At 37.0% G+C, this 19,925-nt stretch overlaps 1 protein-coding gene across 4 annotated transcripts in view; it reads left to right on the top strand.

The window, feature by feature from the left end:
• Positions 1–19,925, top strand: part of LOC129771832 (matrix metalloproteinase-2) — a 475,554-nt gene that overhangs the window by 167,482 nt on the left and 288,147 nt on the right. The window contains exon 3 of one of the 4 annotated variants that reach the window (XM_055775901.1): positions 2,497–2,567. The exons of the other annotated variants lie outside the window; for them this stretch is intronic. Coding sequence (XP_055631876.1) covers positions 2,497–2,567 — 71 coding nt within the window. The remainder of the gene's footprint in view (positions 1–2,496; positions 2,568–19,925) is intronic. 4 annotated transcript variants of the gene reach the window in all.

Here is a 19,925-nt window from a genome sequence, read left to right as displayed (position 1 = left end):
CGTTATCAATATGGATATCAAATGAAAGGGATTGTCTAGTACACAGTTATTCATGAGGATTACATCTTTTCCCAAAACAAACACCATCAAAATGGGTATCAAGTGAAGGGGCTTGACCAGTGGATCACAGCTATCTATGAAAAATGCAAATCCAAGATGGCTGCTGTAACAAAATAGCCAATTGCTTTTTCAAACGATTTCATTCAACTTGACCTGTTTGTATTTACATTTGTATGTCTATAGGGTTGTCCCACATTAATAAAAATTTGACCCCGTTCCTTTCGACTTATTAATCTGAAATTTGAACAAACCTTTATCTCTGCTGTTGTTATAATACTGTGTATTCGATTATCTTGAAAAATCCAATTTGGCTGCCGGTAAAAAATGGCTGAATGGCTTGACTTCGAGAGCACACCATATTATGAACAACATAAATTCAAAAAGGGGTATGTATTTTTGTGTAATCCCCTCAATATCGGTATCGAATGAAATGATTTGACTAATAGAATACAGTTCATCATTAAAATATTCCGAAGAAAATTAGGTAAGAAATAAAGATAAAGAAAAGGTTGAATGGTTTTATTGTAGAGAAGTATACCAATCATACAGATAGTGTTCTAGAAACTAGAAAATAAAAAAAGGAAAAAAAAACTTATTTAAGTTGCACGGTTTAATGTACTAAAAGCTAGAAAATAAGCAGTTATAAGTTATCCCATCCTTTCCTGAGCTTCAAATAAAATCGTGGGGCATATAATGAAACCAGTAACATTAACAAATTCGACGTGCCCAACGATTTTATTTTAGTTTCATCAATGCACTAGATTAATGAAGGAAGGGGTGTGATAGCTGCTAACTGTTACTTGTCAAATTATTTTCTAGCTTTAAGTACATTATCTGTATTATTATTATGTTTAACCACAATGAAACCGTTTAACTTAACCCTGTACAATCCAACCCCGCCTTTAGACGGGCTTCACCGATTTTCTTTTCAAATTATTCAGACATTATTATCAATGTTCACCCCCACTAGAACGTCTTTAGAGTATTTTCATCTATCACACATACACATTGGTCTTATGCTGGCAGCTTGCTGCTAGCTAGGAGTACTGCTAGGAGTATTTTATGTTGAAGTCGGAAATTCGTGATAAAAGTGGAATGGGTTTTTTTAGACAAATAAAAAAATTGGGTTATAGAGGGTTTAAAAAGTTTTTTTTTTATTTTATTTCCTAGTTTTTAGTACATTGTCTATATCATTAGTATATTTCTTTACGATAAAACTATTCAACAATTATTTTAGAACTTTTATCTCTTACCCATTTTTTCAGAATAATTTCATTATGTATTTTATCCTATTATTCAAATGATTTCATTTCAGAATGTAATTGGCTATTTTGTGGTGGTTGCCATATTGGATTTGAATTTATCAATATAACCGTTCTCTACTAGCCCTTTCATTTGATACCCATATTGGTGGGTTTCAAAAAAAAAAAGTAGCGCCATTTTGTGGAGGCAGTTATTTTGGATTTGTAATGTTCTCAAATAATTGTGTTCTACTAGTCCAGGCATTTCATTTGATACCCATATTGATGAGGTTTTGGAATAAATATATACATCGTCATTTTGTGATGACGGCCACTTTGGATTTTCATTTTTCATGAATAACTGTGTTCTACCAGTCAAGTCGTTTCATTTGATACCAAAGGTTAAGCTAAATAAAACCGTTTAATAAAACCGTTCAATTAAGAACCTCAACTTAGTGCTCCCGTGGCCGAGTGGTTAGCGTCACACCTAACTTGCCGGGGGCTCGGGTTCGATCCCCGTTCTGGACAGGGGAATTTTTCGTCAAAGAAATTTCCTCCATCTTGCACTGTGGTTACGCGTATTCTAGAGCTTGCCACTCAGAATACATTCAACCAATACAATCAATAATCACGAAAACAAAATTAAATTTTTTGCAAATGTAATATATTTTTGAAGAATGCTAGTCTTTGGCAGCGAAAATGGTCATGCCAAATTTTCAAAAACCGACCATGCACATTTTGTTAATTGGCCCAAAAAACCTGTGTAAAGTTTCAGCTCAATCGGACATGATTTAGGGGCGCCTCATATCGCTCAAAGTTTTGATTTTTTGATCCTTAAAAATCTTGAAAAATTGAAATTCAAAATGTTTATTCAATGCCAAATGACTTAAAAATGCAATAACTTCGATATATGGTGTCATCTCGAGAAAAAAAAACATGAAATTTGGAAAATCGAAAAAATGTTTTCGATGTCAAAAGACCTCAGAATAAAACATCCATATCTTCTTATAAAATTCAAACCACAAAATAAATCGCTGCTAAAAATGAACGCTTCTTTAGATCCAGAAATTGAGAATCAGATTTTGTGTATGTGATACTATGTGATACTTCGGATACTGTGAAAAACAATTCTCAGAATTATTTCAATTTGCAACAAGAAATCATCTGTATTACAACTATGTTTTTCTCTTTCCAGGTAAGAATTGACGATATTTCCTCATTGGAAATTCAGTTGACGACTATAATATGTTATCAGCTCAACACAAGGTATGAAGTTAGCATTTATATTATCGTCTTGAGAAATATTTTCAATAGAATCGGAACATTGAATAAGTTCTCGTTTGTAGGACGCAAAACATTGTCCCCTCGATTTTTTTCTTCTTATGTTTTACAGGTCAGACTCGATTATATACTGACTCGATCATATATGATTCGATTATATATAATTTTGAACTCGATTAAATACAGATTATTTTTTTTTATTTCAAATATGGCTTAATTTAAAAAAATGGGTAGGTTATATCTATGATATAACTGCAAGGTTGACGTAGGACTACCTTAGCTTAGAAATCATTTGTTTGTAATGATAAAATTTTTTGATTGAATGAAACAATTTCCGAATTCAATTGAATTCAATATATTTGCTTTGTGAGTAAAAAGATTGTATAATGCAGTGTAAGGTCAACTCATGCATTGTGATAGATTATGTTCTTCGTTACAAGTAAATTTAATGGCAGTCCTTTGTCGTTTGGTATGATGCCTAGGACAAAAGATGTGAACGGAAGAATTATCAAACGATTATTTTATTTTACGTTTCCTTCTGAAGGTTGCATCTCTCAAGTGTACGTACTTCTCGAACCGCGAATTTGCTTGATTTGATGAACTTCAGGCACTCAGTTTCGATTTTGACAAGTACGTCGTACGCATATTGTTCAATCAATAGGCGTTTTCGCAACAAATGGTTGTCAACATTTTGCCTAATCATCAAATGGTATGCGTAGAAATTAAGTTAGCAGAAGATATGAAGGCATATCCTTCAATGCAATCTTGAATAACCGGCGTTGTGTTCGTACCCGCTCTTGCAATCCGTGTTAAGAAAACACTTTTAGGAGTGTGTTCGCGCGCAACCGTTCAGACGTTTCGGATACTTAACAGGAAAACAGATTTGAATTTGAAGTGCATTCACAACATATAAACATAACGCGACAAAACTGACGGTATTTTCCTTAACGTACAAAACTGACGGTATATTCTTGACTTCTATCTCCTGTTCATTTCATCTGCTGACCATCAGCTGTTCTTAGTCTGTAAAAGCGAATACTCGATCAAAGCAATAATAGAATAATCCTGTTCTCTCGAGAGATTTGAAATTGTGAGTTATTGCTCAACATGAAACAGACCAAGTGATATTGTGTGAGTAAAAAGTACACAATATCACTTGGCTATTGTGGATCGCGTTCGCTCGGGATGCTCAAAATGATTTCTGCACGAACAGAGTGCAAAAAAACATGCGGGTGCAGAAGTACCTCCGGATAGTATGAATCAACAACTTCAGCTTCTACTTTTTATACTATAAAGGATTTAAACATGAAAGTTCATTCGCCTCTAGTATCTGCACGATTTTCCCAGGTTCCTAAGTTTAGGAGACCGTGTTACGGAAACATTCTAGTTTGCACAAAGACCAAAGAATGCAAACGTACTCGCAGTTTGCATTTAGTTGCAAAGCCGATTTCCCCAGATATCTTGGTTTGGCAGTTTGTGTTAGGCAAAATTATTTCAGTCGGAACAAAAATGCCCCCGACTTGTATGAATTTGCGATACCAATTTCCTTAGGCACCTTGGTTCTGAAGTCTGTGTTGGGGAAACACATTTCAGTCCGAACAAAAATACCCCTGACTTTCATGTATTTGCAATGCGAATTTACCCAAGGCTGCTTGGTTTTGATGGCTGTGTTAGGGAAACCGTGAATCGGACCAATCAAAACGAGGCAGTTAGGGCGTTTAGATAACGCTTAATATTTTACAGAGTTTCAATTGTTTATCCAAAGAAAAATTACATTTTTTTAATTGCGTAGAAATAATCCCTATCAATTGATGCATACATCTTTCCGATCCAGTACGAAATGTTCGAGTTATAAGCATTCGGAATCTTTCATTTTTTCCTGCATGTTCTTTGTTTAAGTTTTCATTTCACCCCCATATACTCCGGTTAGACGTAGTCCCACGTCAAAAAATCCAAGGTTAAGGTAAAAATTAATTGCCTATTATTAGGAGTAAAAATCGTGATTTTTAAAGATTTTGATTGAAGGCTCACCGGGAATTGTTTATAATGATATTGGAGCGAAATTAAGAAAGATAGAAGTTGAGTGTCAAAAAACAACTTGTGGGACGGTTAGAGAGCATTAGTTTCAATCAAGTCTATTATGGATGTTTTGGGTTATATTAGTAATAACAGTTTAGAAAACACTAACTATTATATTTTAACTTCCGAAAGTTGTCCACTATTTTAGATGTTTCACAACTATATCGGGTACTAAATCACTTATCTTTTCAATTGGAACAACAGAATCGTACTACGGAACATACTTTTTAAAGTAATGTCAGTTTATGGAAAACACAGCCCGGTACAAAAAGAATAACTCTTTCATTGTTGAAATTCGGACAAATGCGTAGAAGGATTTTATTCATGCAATATGTTCCTCTATCACTTCCTGAAGGATTCCGAATATGTATGTATAATTTTTTATATGAGGAAGGTATTTTCTGACTTTAAGAGGATGAATCAAGAATTAAATTCTTCTTTCATATTTGTGTATTTGTGCATCATTTGTGTATATTTCCCTGTTGGATGTGAACCACTGCGTCCATTATTCTGAACTATTGTGGTATATCCCATTTTTTTTTGTACTCCGCTTCAAGCTTACCTACTGCTTATTGATGAAGAAGTAGACTGAAAGCTATAGCGAGATAGGTGCCAATCAGGAATACTCTGTTTGATAAATTTTATAATCCTGATCGGCGACGCAGACCAAATTTCCTTGGGCTCCAGAATAGCCTTATCAAGGTATTGAAGTCTGCGTCTAGTTAGAGCTCCACAATTACAGAGCAAATGTTCTGAGGTTTCGCTTTCGGTATTACAAAAACGACAAATATCATCTTGCACTAAACCTATGTTTTTGAGATGGTATTTACTAGGACAGTGTCCTGTTATAAGGCCTGTTATTGTGCCTAAGTCTTTCTTATTAAGACTCAGCAATTGTTGAGTAATTTTAATACTCGGCGTGATAATTTTTTTGACTGGTTAAGTTGTACCGCCAACCAGTTGGCTAACACTTCCCGGTCTTCCCAGTTCTTCAGCTCACCTTTCAACACACAGTCAGAAATTCCACAGAATGGTTCTGGACCAGTGAAAGGTGAGCTTGAGCCGTTCCTGGCAAGTTCATCTGCTCGCTCGTTTCCCTCTATTCGACAATGGCCAGGAATCCAGTACAGTTGTACCGAACTTATCCGACTTAGTTGCCGTAAGAGGAGAATTTGTGTATATAGAGCAATTAGTTTTTTTTTTCTTTTTTGATTCGATTATATACAGTGAAAAGAAATTGGAGACTGTATATAATCGAGTCCGGCCTGTACTGGAAACTGGTCCCAAAATCCTTAATTATGGCGTATATAGTGGCATGTCGGTTTAACAAAAAATTAAACTTTTGTAATCATTGTTTTCACAACAAACTTTGTTATAATTAAACTTTTTTTATTATAGTTGCTTATTTTACTTTTGTTCGAAAAGTATCAAGACTTTCGAATTTATGTGGGTTACGTATATTCGATTTTCATCCTTTTTATAGTATAATTTAACAAAATTAACACGTTGTGCGATGCTAAAACGATCCATATTGTAAAATGGCAGACATTCAACTAACGATATGACGCTTTGGTTGACAGCTATGTCAAACGGTTGTCAGCGCAGGGCTGTATACTTTCGGAAGCCCGAAATGGAAAACCCTGTATATTTGTCAAAAAAGGAACAGTTATATCATTGCTTTTTTATAACAGCACTAAATAAATTCCATCTGACTTTTCATGTAGCCTAACCCAAAATTTGACAAAATTTTGAAATTTGTCACATTACATTAAGTCGCCATAGTTTCAAAACAGGCAGTCCGGACGAAATCGGTGGTGGTATTACCCATTACCCCCAGTATTATCTGGCCCTATAAGTGCTGTACATTGATATTCAATTATATTCATAACGTAAATCAATGGCTCGTGCATTGGTTTGTGTTTTTTTTCTTCTGTTCAATACAGTGATGAGCGGCTTCGCCAACACACTTCGCTTAAACTGCTGTTCCCCAGGAACGAAAGCACTCAGCCGTCCCGGATGATAAGCGAAACAGATGAAAAAATGATGAAATTAAAATTGAATTCAATTGACGCTTGAAAATTTAAATTAATTTCCCGGCCCTCACCGTCATCGGACGACGGCTGCCACGAGTCACCGAGCATCGAGCCTCAACACGAGCCTAAGTTTTACAAGAAAAATAAAATATATGCCGGTAGAACAGACTCTTGGGGCTGTGTACACGTGAATGACATCCGTCATTCAGCCCCTTTTCGCTTCTCTTAATGCAAGTGACGTTGACAGCTGGTGCATGCAGCAGACCTGGCGAACGCGGTTTTTTTCCATTTCATATTACTGATTCCACCACACATGCGAATCCATTTGGTGGTTCGAGAGTATGGCAGCATTCGCTTGGTTTTTCCCCGTTTTCGAAAAATTAAAGGAAGTATATTAATCATTCCCCCTAAGCCAGGGCCAGACCAGAGGCTGGCTCGATTTTATTGAGTTCTTTTCGATGTTTTTTTTCCATTTTCATCCCCCGAACAGACGACGAGAGTGGCGAATCCCACTTGGTGACGGGAAACGAAGTGGGGGTAGAAAAGATGATGACGATATGAGAATTTGCTCAAATATTGACTGAGTATTTTTAGCCCGAAGCTATGAACTTCACTCTCGGTATATTTTCATGCGCTGTGGAGGAAAAAAAAGAGAATATGACTCATCCTTCGGTCGCTCTCTAGTCTGCCTGCTGTTTGTTTGTGGAAAGCGAAAATCCACCCGCTCGAGGAGAGCCGCAAATGAGTTGAACTCCAGCGATGAGCTTGAACCGACCGACGCAATAAAGCGGGGTGTGCGAAGGCGTACCGAAGAAGGATGTGAGCAATTTGCCCAAAAGCAAACAAATCATGGCGTCATCCCGAGCGTGGGGATGTGCTCTATCCCAACAATAATAAAAATAATAATAATGTCACACAGTCAAGCTAGTTGAGACAAAAAAAACCAGCAACAGCTGAAGGCAGATAATGAAGTTGCGCCTATCGTTGAGAGATCGAGTCTGTTGTTTTGAAGGGCTCACGAAAAAGGAGAGAAAGAAAAGTTTGTGCACTTTAATTTTGTGAAATTTTGATGAGCTGCGAATGATCGAACAAATCCTTTGCTCCTTCACTCAATGCGATATTTCCCACCAGCAGGGGCCGCATAAAAAGTGATAAAATTTGTAATCTTGGGTAGTTAATGAAAAATGAACATTAATTAATTAGCATTTACAAGCGAAGTGAATCTGTCTGCTTGTTGGAAGCGCTACTCCACTACTGCTAGTTCAGCAGAAGTCTACCGGCAGCCCTTCTGTAGGCGGAAAACGTATGCTGTCGACATTATCACTTAGCATGAGCGGTTTTCCTTCCGCAGCTTTGCCCCTCCGGCGGCTACTTAGAGAAGGAGCCCAAAATAGGTGCAAAGCGACATCATTAAAACTACATAAAATAGGTCCCAGCGCGCAGCCCTGCTTGGCAACTGTGTGCCGAACCTGGCCGATGCCACGGGAAGGAAGTGGGAAGCGAGCTGAGATGGAAAAAAAGCAAAGACGAAGACAAGGACAAGCACTTATCTCCATGTTCAATTATAATTTTAATTTCAAGAGACTTTTAGAACACGTCTCTCAGCTGCTCAGTCATTCAGGCTTCATGAGAGCACTCCGAGTCTTTTCCATTTTTTCCCGGCGATCCTTTGTACGTCATTAAAATGGTGAGAGGTTAGGCTTTTCATGGTTTGATTGATGCAAATTCGGTTGAACACAGTAGATAACTGTTCAAAGCTGTGGAAACTACTGTTGACTATCGGGTTGTTCCACAGAAAAAATGAAATTCATGGGGACGCATTATGTTTTTCATCGCTTTTTATGAGCTGATCATTAATTTTGGATGAATTAAACATTGCTAATTATCCGTCCGTTTCCATCAGCATATGGTCGCCAGTTAATGCACCCGTAATAATTCCCACCTGGGACCGAACTGTGTCAATAGTCGGCAGTCGGGGTATTTCTACCCAGCTTGTGGGTTTTTTAATGATCTTCAGAGCCAAGCCTACCCCCCGAACCCCAACCGAGACCGAGAATCGTAACTTTTTGACGATAATGACAAAAGCTGGTTGTCTCTCTGTTTTTGGTTGACCGAGCCCTTCGCACACACACACACCTCCCCAATGCCGTCGCCCCCGTCGAGTTAATTATCCTGCATATTTGGGTCGGAAAGAACGGTAAGATTCGCAGAAACTAACACAAAAGCACCTTCCCCGCACCATTCCCTTCCGCCACTTTCTCCCGGACGGAATGGCCATTCCCTTAAACTTAAACGTTTGTCTCGTTTTTTCTATACATATACACGAGCGCATTGGTCCCCCCGGAGTGGACGGTCGTTCGCTTTCGGTCGGTTCCTTCTGTGGTGGGCTACAAGGGACCGCACAAAACCGCATTATTCATGGGGAATTTTTGTGTGAAAAATCATGCGTCCTCTCTACGAGCCCTATTCGATCCGTAAAATACATGAAATATTCAATAACAGAGGAACGTCACTGGTTTGTGTCCCCCCAATTGCCTCGGGAGAGGATATTCCGGTCATTGTAAGCGGTCGGACTCACAATGTCAATGTTGGCTCCATATATTTGTGCAACTTTAAAGAACCATTCTGGATAATAGCAGAAATACAGTTTATATTGTAAGATACTTAGTTCAGTTCTAAGACTTTTAAAGATCTGCTGATGATAATCGATATTAATTTTATTCAATGTAACACAATTTCGTAGACAAGAAGTCAACTTTAAACACTATGGAGCGAGACTTTGATTCATTCGGGTTCTTTGGCGCTGTGTAGTAAACGAAAGACACCAACAAACTTTCTGTATTGGGTGGCTGTCAATCCAAGAAAACCCAATGTAATATATTTACACTCTCCCAATGGTTACAGTAAACAGATTTTGAACCATTTAAACATCTTAGACTATTCCAGTGTGTGGAACGATTTCGTTTTTGAAGTTTGTGTCAGCAAAACCGTTGTGGGTGACGTCAGCATTAGGTGGGACAGCTGCCTGCTCGCTAGTTGGATCGAGACTGAGTATTATAAATCGTGAAAAGTTTTTTTTATACTATACTTTATAAATAGACGGGGTTAATTTGCCATATCTTCTTTCTCCCTACAGTGTCCGTATGAACGAACGCTGCGTTTACATTTCTAGCGAGCGATTTACGCACGCATTATTCGCAGTAGTATATCAAAATTATACCACACGGATACATCAATTCCTTGAAATGTAAAGTATGGATAGATAAGGACAGAAATGCACAGAATAAATGTATGGGAAAATGGATGTACTTCCCATTTGTGTTAATTTAAACCGTTTGCGAATTAGGGAATCGTAATGTATAATATATCAAATAATTCTTAGATAATTTCCATTTCAATTAGTTCGCAGCAAAAATAGTTATTAATTTTAAAAATATTTCATTAGTTGATTTGGATGGAATACAGGAGGCAAAATTTCATAAAACTACGGAAAATAATATCAATATTGCGTTGGAGTACATTGAAAAATGAAAGGCTAGTCGAGGATAAATATAACAGTATTATATTAACCACTTGTATTCGGCTGTCAAAAAAGTCGTGCGGTATTTCCGCGAGGTGTCGTTGTAAGCGCGTAGTTCTAGTTGTATTCATTGTATCGAGTCATACTATAGCTTGTTGGAAAGGTTGCGCGCTATAATATAATCCATGACAGTGTTTTGTTTGGTTAAGTTGTTCGTGAGTTATAGTGTCGCAAATATGGAGCAAAATATAGAGAAAATCCGACATATTTTACAGTACTACTATGACAAAGGCAAAAATGCATCTCAAGCTGCCAATAAAATTTGGACCCGATACAGTTTCCATTTCCACCGCACAACGACTTTCGTTCTGGTGTAGAGGTCGTCGAAGATGCGCCACGCTCCGGAAGGCCTGTCGTCGAAAATTGCGACAAAATCGCTGAATTAGCCGAGAAAGACCGGCATAGTAGCAGCCGTAGCATCGGCCAAGAGCTGGGGATAAGTCATTAAACCATTATTAACCATTTGAAGAAGCTTGGATTCACAAAGAAGCTCGATGTATGGGTGCCACACACGTTGACGCAAAAAAACATCTTTGACCGTATCGACGCATGTGAATCGCTGCTGAATCGCAACAAAATCGACCCGTTTCTGAAGCGGATGGTGACTGGCGATGAAAAGTGGGTCACTTACGACAACGTGAAGCGCAAACGGTCGTGGTCGAAGCCCGCTGAAGCGGCTCAGACGGTGGTCAAGCCCTCATTAACGGCCAGGAAGGTTCTGCTGTGTGTTTGGTGGAATTGTCAAGGAATAATCAATTATGAGCTGCTTCCCTATGGCCATAAGCTCAATTCGGACCTGTACTGCCAACAACTGGACCGCTTGAAGGTAGCACTCATGAAGAAGAGGCCATCTTTGATAAACAGAGGCCGCATTGTCTTCCATCAGGACAACACTAGGCCACACATTTCTTTGGCGACGCGCCAGAAGCTCCGGGAGCTCGGATGGGAGGTTCTTTTGCATCCGCCGTATAGTCCGGACCTTGCACCAAGTAACTACCACCTGTTTTTGTCCATGGCGAACGAGCTAGGTAGTCAGAAGTTAGCCACAAAAGAGGCCTGTGAAAATTGGCTATCCGAGTTTTTTGCCAATAAGGAAGCGAGCTTCTATAACAGGGGTATTATGAAGCTGGCATCTCGTTTGGAACAAGTCATCGAACAAAACGGCGCATATTTGACTTAAAACAGATGATTGTAACTAATTTTATGAACAATTGAAGATTCAAAAAAAAAAAATACCGCAGGACTTTTTTGACAGCCTAATACTACGATTTCAATTCCGATAGCGTCAGATTCGATGTTGTAGGTTCTAGTACAGTCTAATCACTAAGAGTGTAATTCGACATTGTAGATTAAAGAGTTAAAGTCCATTATTGAATGATCAGAAACACAAAGTAGCATTAGCAAAAAAAACTTCATGTTCATATAGATTACATGAAAGGGGAACAAATAATCCTCCCCGGTTGTGAATCGCTGTGTTCAAATATTTTCAAAATGGAAAACTAATTTCTAGAATGTAAGGAATTCGTAAAGCTTACTTGATATATTTTGTGTTCGCCTGGTAGTACCTGGTATTATCCTTTTTTGGACAAAGTGTTGCCGTGACTCATTGTTTGAACCATAAACCAAACAGAATGCCAAACAGAACATTTATCTGGAATGTGACAAACTTTATGATAAAATTTCCAAAAACCACTGTATCCTTCACAAAGTCTTCTCAGCATCTAAACATACCTTCTTTGTGGAGTTCAAAGCTGATACTTCTAAAAATGTTTCATTCATTGGTTTTATCGTCGGTTTTATTCATTCAATAAAATTCTTCAAAAAATATGACTTTTTGATTACTTTTTTTTTTTGGCTTACGTCCTGTTTTCATTCCTGAACTGTTTGGTTAGGATACTCATATATTTGAAGCAATTTGACGCAGAATCGTGCATCCGCTGCCCAATTTCCCTTTCGTTCTTTTCGACGTAGGACTACGTCTTTCGTTTCTATACTAGGGTGTAAGTTCAAAGTTTCGAAAACGAAAGCGTTACGCCGGAGAACGAGATTTTGAGCGTTAATAGCTCCAAAACAACTGAACGAAATGGTATGATATACACTTCATTCGAAAAATTAAATGTCTACGATTTCTATGCTTGTTACTTTTTGATTCAAAAACTCAATAGCCTTAAAATTGCTTTCAAAACAGGTTATTGAAATCACATCAATCGGTATGAAAGCGAGTGTCGCTCGGAAATCCACTCAGTTATGATTGCGCAACGATTGAGGTACCATCGCTGGAATGAATGGATGTTTCCCTAACACAGACTTCAAAACAATGGAGCCTGGGGAAACTGGCATTGCAAATTAGATGCAATCAACGAGTACTTTTGTACTTGGTTGCATTTTTTGCAAATCGGAATGTTTCCCTAACACAGATTTCAAAACCATAGAGCCTGGGGAAACTGGCATTGCAAAATAGATGCATGCAGCGGGTAATTTTGTACTCGTTTGCGTCTTTGCAAATCGGAATGTTTCCCTAACACAGATTTCAAAACCATGTAGCCTGGGGAAATTGGAATTGTAAATGAGATGCAAGCTGCGAGTACTTTTGTACTCGCTTGCAATTTTTGCAAACCGGAATGTGTTTTCCTAACACAGATTCCGAAACCAATAACGCTTTAGCTTGGTTATTCAAGACTGCATATCCCTTCATGTTGCCAGATCACTGAACTTCTACGCATACCGATTAATGATTAAATAGGCAAAATGTTGATGACTATTGGCTGTGATAACCACTACCATAATGCATGAATTGACCTAAAATGGGATTTGTTTGCAATTGAATTCGCAAATTGTTTCATTCATTCACTAGTTTAGTCAATAATTTAACGAATACATACAAAAGATAGATCTGCGCAGCAGCGATATCTTACCCAATGAGGAACATCCGAGGTGCGATTATTGCTAATTAAAAAAAAACACAAATGATTACTAAGCCAACGGAAGTCTTACGTCAACCTTGCGATTATATCATAGGTATAACCCATCCGTAGTTCCATTTATCTTTTTATTATCACTTTATTATTCAAAGTTAGAACTTGTAGTGATTTCACGAAATGCTTTTTTTTTAGTATCCAAACATAGGGCCTTTATTTCAAAAATCATTATTGGAAATTTATTTGTTTGGTCAAAATTTGTCCACTACGATATTGTTAAAAAAATAATAGATCACACTGGAAAAAGGGAATTAAAATACACTTGCATAAAAATACCACATTTGTATTTTTTACAACATTTCTACTCATTTTAAAGTAAATTCAGTACAGGGCGGACTCGATTATATACAGCGTCCGATTTCTTTTCACTGTATATCATCAAATCCTGTATATAATCGATTTAAAAAAAAATGTTTCAATCGTTTTTTATGCATGTATTTTTGTTTTTTTTAACATAAAAGAAGAATTTGATTTTTTATTCATCCCCTCAAAATCAGAAAACACCTTTCTCATATGAAAAAAATAAATTCATTCAGATTCTCTCAGGAAAAGATAGACGATCATATTTGAAGAAAACAAAAACAAATTCTACGCATTTGTTCGAATTTCAACAATGACAGAGTTATAGAACTTTTTTTTTGTTTCGGACTCTGTTGCCTCAAACTGGCGATTATGTTGCTTTTATTTGAAAGATGAGAAAATTTAGTACAGGATATAGTGGTGGAACATCTAAATTAGTGGATCTGAATAACATTTTGGAAGCGAGTCAATAATTTTCAAAGTATTATTATTAATTTTATCCCAAAAAATTCTATCAAACTTGATCGTTTCTATCAATTAAATTGAAGCTCTCTAACCATTCTTCAATTTGTGTTTTGACACCTAACTTTTATACATCTTAATTTGGATGCAATATCGATACAAACAATTCCTGGTGAAAATTCAAGCAAAATCTACAAAAATCACGATTTTTACCCCACTGTACATGTAATAGCCACTTAAATTTCACCTTAACGTTGAAAGCGATCGTTTAAAGTGTTACACAGAGAAGCGTATCAAGTGTACATCACTGGGATCCAGAATGAGATAAAGGAAAATCCGAAATCTTTTTGAAAATTTGTGAATAGTAGACGTATAGAACAGTGGAATTCCGGAGGTAATAACCTATGGTAACCGATCTTCGACTTGTGGACAGGAGACCGCCGAGCTCTGTGCAGAGTATTTTATGAGCGTTTATCAGAACGACCAACCGAATACCGTCGACTCTTCAATCTACAGAACCGCTGACTTGTTGGAGTTATCGTATCATGAAGTGGAACAAGGTCTATTGGATCTAGACTCGGGTAAGTCAGCAGAACCAGATAGACTCCCCACAAAATCTTTGAAAGAATTTAAGGATGAACTTGTCGAACCGCTGACTATGCTATTCAATGCTTCGCTTTCGTCCGGCTACTTTCCGCAACTGTAGAAAATCTCACATGTTATTCCAATCTATTAAAAAGGGCTCTCGTTCACATGCTGAAAACTACCGGGGCGTCGCAATTCAATCTGCGATACCGGAACTGTTTGAGTGACTTGTTTACTTCCACATTTACGAGCGCATTATTGACCGAGTTTCAGAAACACAGCATGGTTTCTTAAAAGGAAAGTCTGTTGTGACGAACCTTTGTGAATTTTCCTCTACCGTCACTGATCGTACATCAAAAGGGTGTCAAGTGGACTGTATTTATACAGACATGAGTAAGGCTTTCGATGTGGTAGGAATAAACAGTATAATGCGCGCGGTTGCTGATTTCGGCATTCACGGGAATATGTTCGAATGGATCAAAACGTACCTAGAGAGTAGAACACAATACGTAAAAGTGCATAACAACACATCTAGGTCCTTTGGTTTCCATTCCGGAGTTCCGCAAGGTAGTCATTTGGGGACTATTCTATACGTCATGGTTATGGATGAATTACCATCATTCTTGACTAACGCAAAAGTCCTCATATACGCTGATGACGTGAACATGTTTCTTCCCGTGAAAGACATCTATGACTGCCATCTGCTTCAGAAGGATTTGCACAATTTTGGGAGGTTCGTCGAGAGCAACGGATTGAGTGTGAACCCCAACAAATGCTCCGTCATGATCTACACAAGGAATGTTCAGCCGATAACATTCAACTATAGGCTAGGATGTTCGAACCTACAACATATAGAGAATGTTCGCGATTTAGGTGTGACGATGGATCGATCCCTTTCCTTTAACTGTCACATAGAACGAATAGTAAAAGAAGCATTGAAATTATTTGCACTCACTCGTCGCTTCGGGCAAGATTTCTCCGATCCGCATGTTATTCTAAAAATTTACACCACTCTTGTACGGTCCAAACTCGACTTTGCGAGTCTGGTGTGACGACCGCAATATGATTTGCCCATCCAAAGACTTGAAAATGTCCAGAAAAGGTTCCTGAAGTTTACGCTGAGAAATCTAGGATGGAGAGGAGAACACCTGCCAGCATATGAAGATCTCTGCTGTTTGGTAGACCTGGATACTATCAGCAGCAGACACAAGATCGCGGATATAACATTCTTTTGCAATGTACTGAGTGGACGGATCAGAAGTCCGTGTCTTAACGACCGGATCTGCTTTAATACCATCCCCATTTCACTTCGTCGCCGGAGGGTGTTCAATCCACCCCTAAGACACAGGAACTACATACAGCACGAACCGACAACTAGATTCATGAGTGAGTTTAACGTGCTACAAGATGTGGTTTCTGTGAGTATGACAACAGAAGAGATTCGAAGGAAATTAAGATTATTTTTAAGGAACCAACTAAATGTAAATGTGTTTTAAATGTGTGTTTGATGTCTTCATGTTAATTTTAAGAAGGATAGCGGGCTTACGGCCTATAATCCAATAATAATAAACAAATAAACAAACGAAAGGCTACATTTTTTCTTGAAATAAGTCATATTTGAAATGTAACCAAAAAAAATCAAACTGTATATAATCGAGTCCAAAATTTTATATAATAGAATCATATATAGTCGAGTCTGTATATATTCGAGTTCGACCTGTACATGGTTCTATGCACAATTTATCATAAAATCGACAATTCAAGAGCTATCAAGAATCATCAAGCTATCAAGCTACAAAGAATAGCTTTTTTTCGAATTTTGTTTTCTATAGTTTGATTATCAGTCTATACAAAAGTAAGCGCTGTTATGAAAATTCTTTTATAAATGAATATGAATATTCTAAGGATTATTCCTGAGAAAAAGAAGTTTTTGTTTTTTAAAATTAATGTTACGTACACTCTGTTTAAAATATAAAATATCTCAATAACCCATGAACAATCACAAAAATCGTCGAAGACTACATTTCAAATAAACAAGAAGTTTTCAAGAGATGATTTCCTGGATAAAAGTTTCCATATTTTGAACAGACCCTTAAAGGAAATACATGTTCAGGTTCACGAATACATTTATACAATCACCATTATAAATTACAATTAATTTGTTTATAACGAATAGTAGATAAATTATTCACCCTATTCATAACACTTATGTCAAACAAAATTTGTTGTTTTCATTCGATAATTAACATTTTATTTTCACACAAAGTTACACGTATGCACTTGGAATTTTTGTACAGCAATTTCACAGAAAAAAGTTATGCAATTACTCAAAAATTCGTAAAAAAATTTTAATTTCGTCATTAAACTGATCCTTTACCGGTCAAACTGGTCCGAAAAAGCATGATTTTTTCAACAGAATCAACTTCTCAACCGTTTTTTATCATTTGATTTGTAAACTAAAAGTCATTTGAAAAAAAAACTTATTTTGCATGAAAAAGACAAGAAAAAATCTAGCAATAGATTTTTACAATCTTCTCTAGATCTCAATTTCTATCACTCAGAAAGTTTTACAATACGAGGAAAAGGTGGTAATCGCTTGGTTCCTGGTCCAGACTATATGGTGAATGCATGAAAACATTCCAATCAAGCTCCCGGAGTTGTGTGGCATTGCGTTGTCTTGATGGAACGCAAGAGATGTTGCGTTGGCCAATTTTGGTCGTTTATAGTCAATCGCTAGTGTCAAGCGGTTCACAGCGTTTACAGTATAGATTGAAATTAAGTATTGCACTAAAAATATATATTTTTTAAATAAAAAAGAAAAAATAAACAAAAGAAAAAATAAATTAAACATTACAGTAACGGCACCATAAACAACACTCACAATTTCAGCGGTCTGGCTAGCATTTTCGCCTTTGAATGGGATCTGGTTCTCGGGTGCTGAACTGTAGTCTTCCTGTCTTTCTTCGCAATCAAGGTTTCCAGTGTTTAAATGAAAACACTTAATGTTCAATAGCAACAGTATATTCACAATACTACACTACAGTATTTATAACAAAATTACAATTATATTTATTGGACTTAAACTACACAAATAAAATTGACAATCATGGCAACCTTTTGCCTTGGTGGTCTGAAACATAATCAATCATTTAGAGGTACAACATAAAGAGGTTTTAGACATCCACAATACATTATATATTTACATAATTCTATTTCGCTCTCTTGAGCCGATATTTTTGTGTATTCCAATATTGTTTACTAGAAGGTAGCAGGTTGTCGGTTGTCGAATCAATGGTGCGAGGAGATTGTCGACTCCTGCTCACGTCGCTATCCTCTAGTACTATCTTGTAGTATTGAACAGCCTTCACCAAAGAAAAAGTGTAAAACGTACGCAATTTTCTTTTTTTTTACTTCCATTGTTAACACCCTGTAACTCACAACTGAGTGGAACGAACAACAACACAACAATTTTTTTTAGTGTTAAGTGTCACCTTCGCAACGAGCCTAAACTTGAATTTGTATGATCTATAGTACGCGAGATATTGATCACTAAAGCCAGTTACCGAGAAAATAATGGATTACTTTTTCCCCAACCTAATATTTTTGCCGAGCGTACATTTCGGCTGCACTCCCATCCCCCATGAAAGTTTACGTGGCCCTAAAACAGCTCCCAGATTGACATAAAACTACAGCAAATATTAAGATAACTACTGAAATACTGCAAACGATGACACATATTTTTGTTATTCAACCATTTATTTTTAATTACAATTTCACACATGTTCCTTCCGTTAAAAATGAACACCGTTTGACAACAGTAAAGTTTTCATTTTAAGGTTTGAACTATGGACTAAGTGTGCTCCAGAATTGCCTCACACTTGTATATCGGTTTTTCAATTTTCGGTCCATTTTATTGTAATCGGATTGCGAAAATTGATTGATAGTGTATTTTTGATTACCATGCATTTTTCAACTTTCAAAAGGTTTTTGCTTTGTTTTAGGTAGTTTGTATATTTTTGCTAAAAAATTGTCAATAAATTCCCGAGTGTCCATTTCAAGTGTATCTATAATACATCCCTCTACTTGACGTCTTGATTTCTTATTTGTATTGAGTCGAAATAGCCGTTACTACGAATATCCATTAGCCCTGTGGCAAAAGTTTCCATTCCTGGACAATTTTCGCAACATTATTTTTTGTAGATATCGTTTATGCGATTTGTTTTTAAAATGATCTAATGATGAAATTTTCATCGATTTTCGTACAACGATTCAGAAGTTATTCTAGCTAGAAGACGAGAGCCAGAAAATAAACTTGCATACCCACGCTGAGAACTAAACATGATCGAGTGCGACAATTGCAAAACAGTTGAATATCGCTCAAACTATCGTGTGTGACATGCTCAGAGCTTTCCACGAGCGGATCAAACGAGGAGTCGTAGTGGAACTTACGGTCGTCACCTGAATTGAAAGGTATTGATGAGCATCAAAACAAACCTCGGAATATCAGTGAATGAAGCGATACTGCTCGTAGTACCGTAGAATCCATCTATGAACAAAATATTGTTCAAACCGAACCAGCAATCAATAAATCGGAATTCAATACACGAAATTCGGATTTTTCCATTTTTTTTTACAATTACAAAATTTGCTTCACTCTCAATGCTGTAACTAACGAACCAATCGACCGATTGCTGTCAAACTTTGACACGTATCCATTGAAAGATGAAGCTTTGTGATAGTCAAGTAGATTTTTGCAAGAAGCGCCATCTAGACGTCAACCTTAAGAACTTTTCAGCCGAACTGTTAGAAATAACGCCCACGAGTCAGGTGTGTTATCACGAAAGAACATCATACAAAAAAGTCGTTCCGTTTTTGACGAGTTCTCGCAGGCATCTCAAAACATTAAAATTAAACTCAAAGTATCTTTCCAGATTTCTGGTAAATGATTGTGATGCCCTTTTTTCATGGATGAAATCAATACTTCTTCTCTTTTAACCGAATAAACATGGTATTTCTTATCTTGGTCTTTCACACATTCACTATTTAGTATCTTGATATTTGGTTTGCATGTAATACCCATAAATCCACGTCTCGTATAACGGTCATCGGTCGATGTCGGTGTTCATTCGGATGTATTATTAGCATCTTTCACACAGCTTTATCCTCCCATATCTTGTTTGATTTTTCGCCGAAAAACTGACTAAGTTGCCTTTTTATGTTTTTGCCCTCGAGAGAAATTTACAGAAACTAGGACAAGTGACAATTTGAAAGTGCAAAATATCTGATTAGCACTGCGGATCCAATATCTCATGCCAACAAAAATTTA

The sequence above is a fragment of the Toxorhynchites rutilus genome, chromosome 2, assembly GCF_029784135.1.
Source record: "Toxorhynchites rutilus septentrionalis strain SRP chromosome 2, ASM2978413v1, whole genome shotgun sequence".
Taxonomy (NCBI): domain Eukaryota; kingdom Metazoa; phylum Arthropoda; class Insecta; order Diptera; family Culicidae; genus Toxorhynchites; species Toxorhynchites rutilus.
Note: the sequence above shows the minus strand (reverse complement) of the source record. Positions and strands in the feature narration are given on the sequence as shown.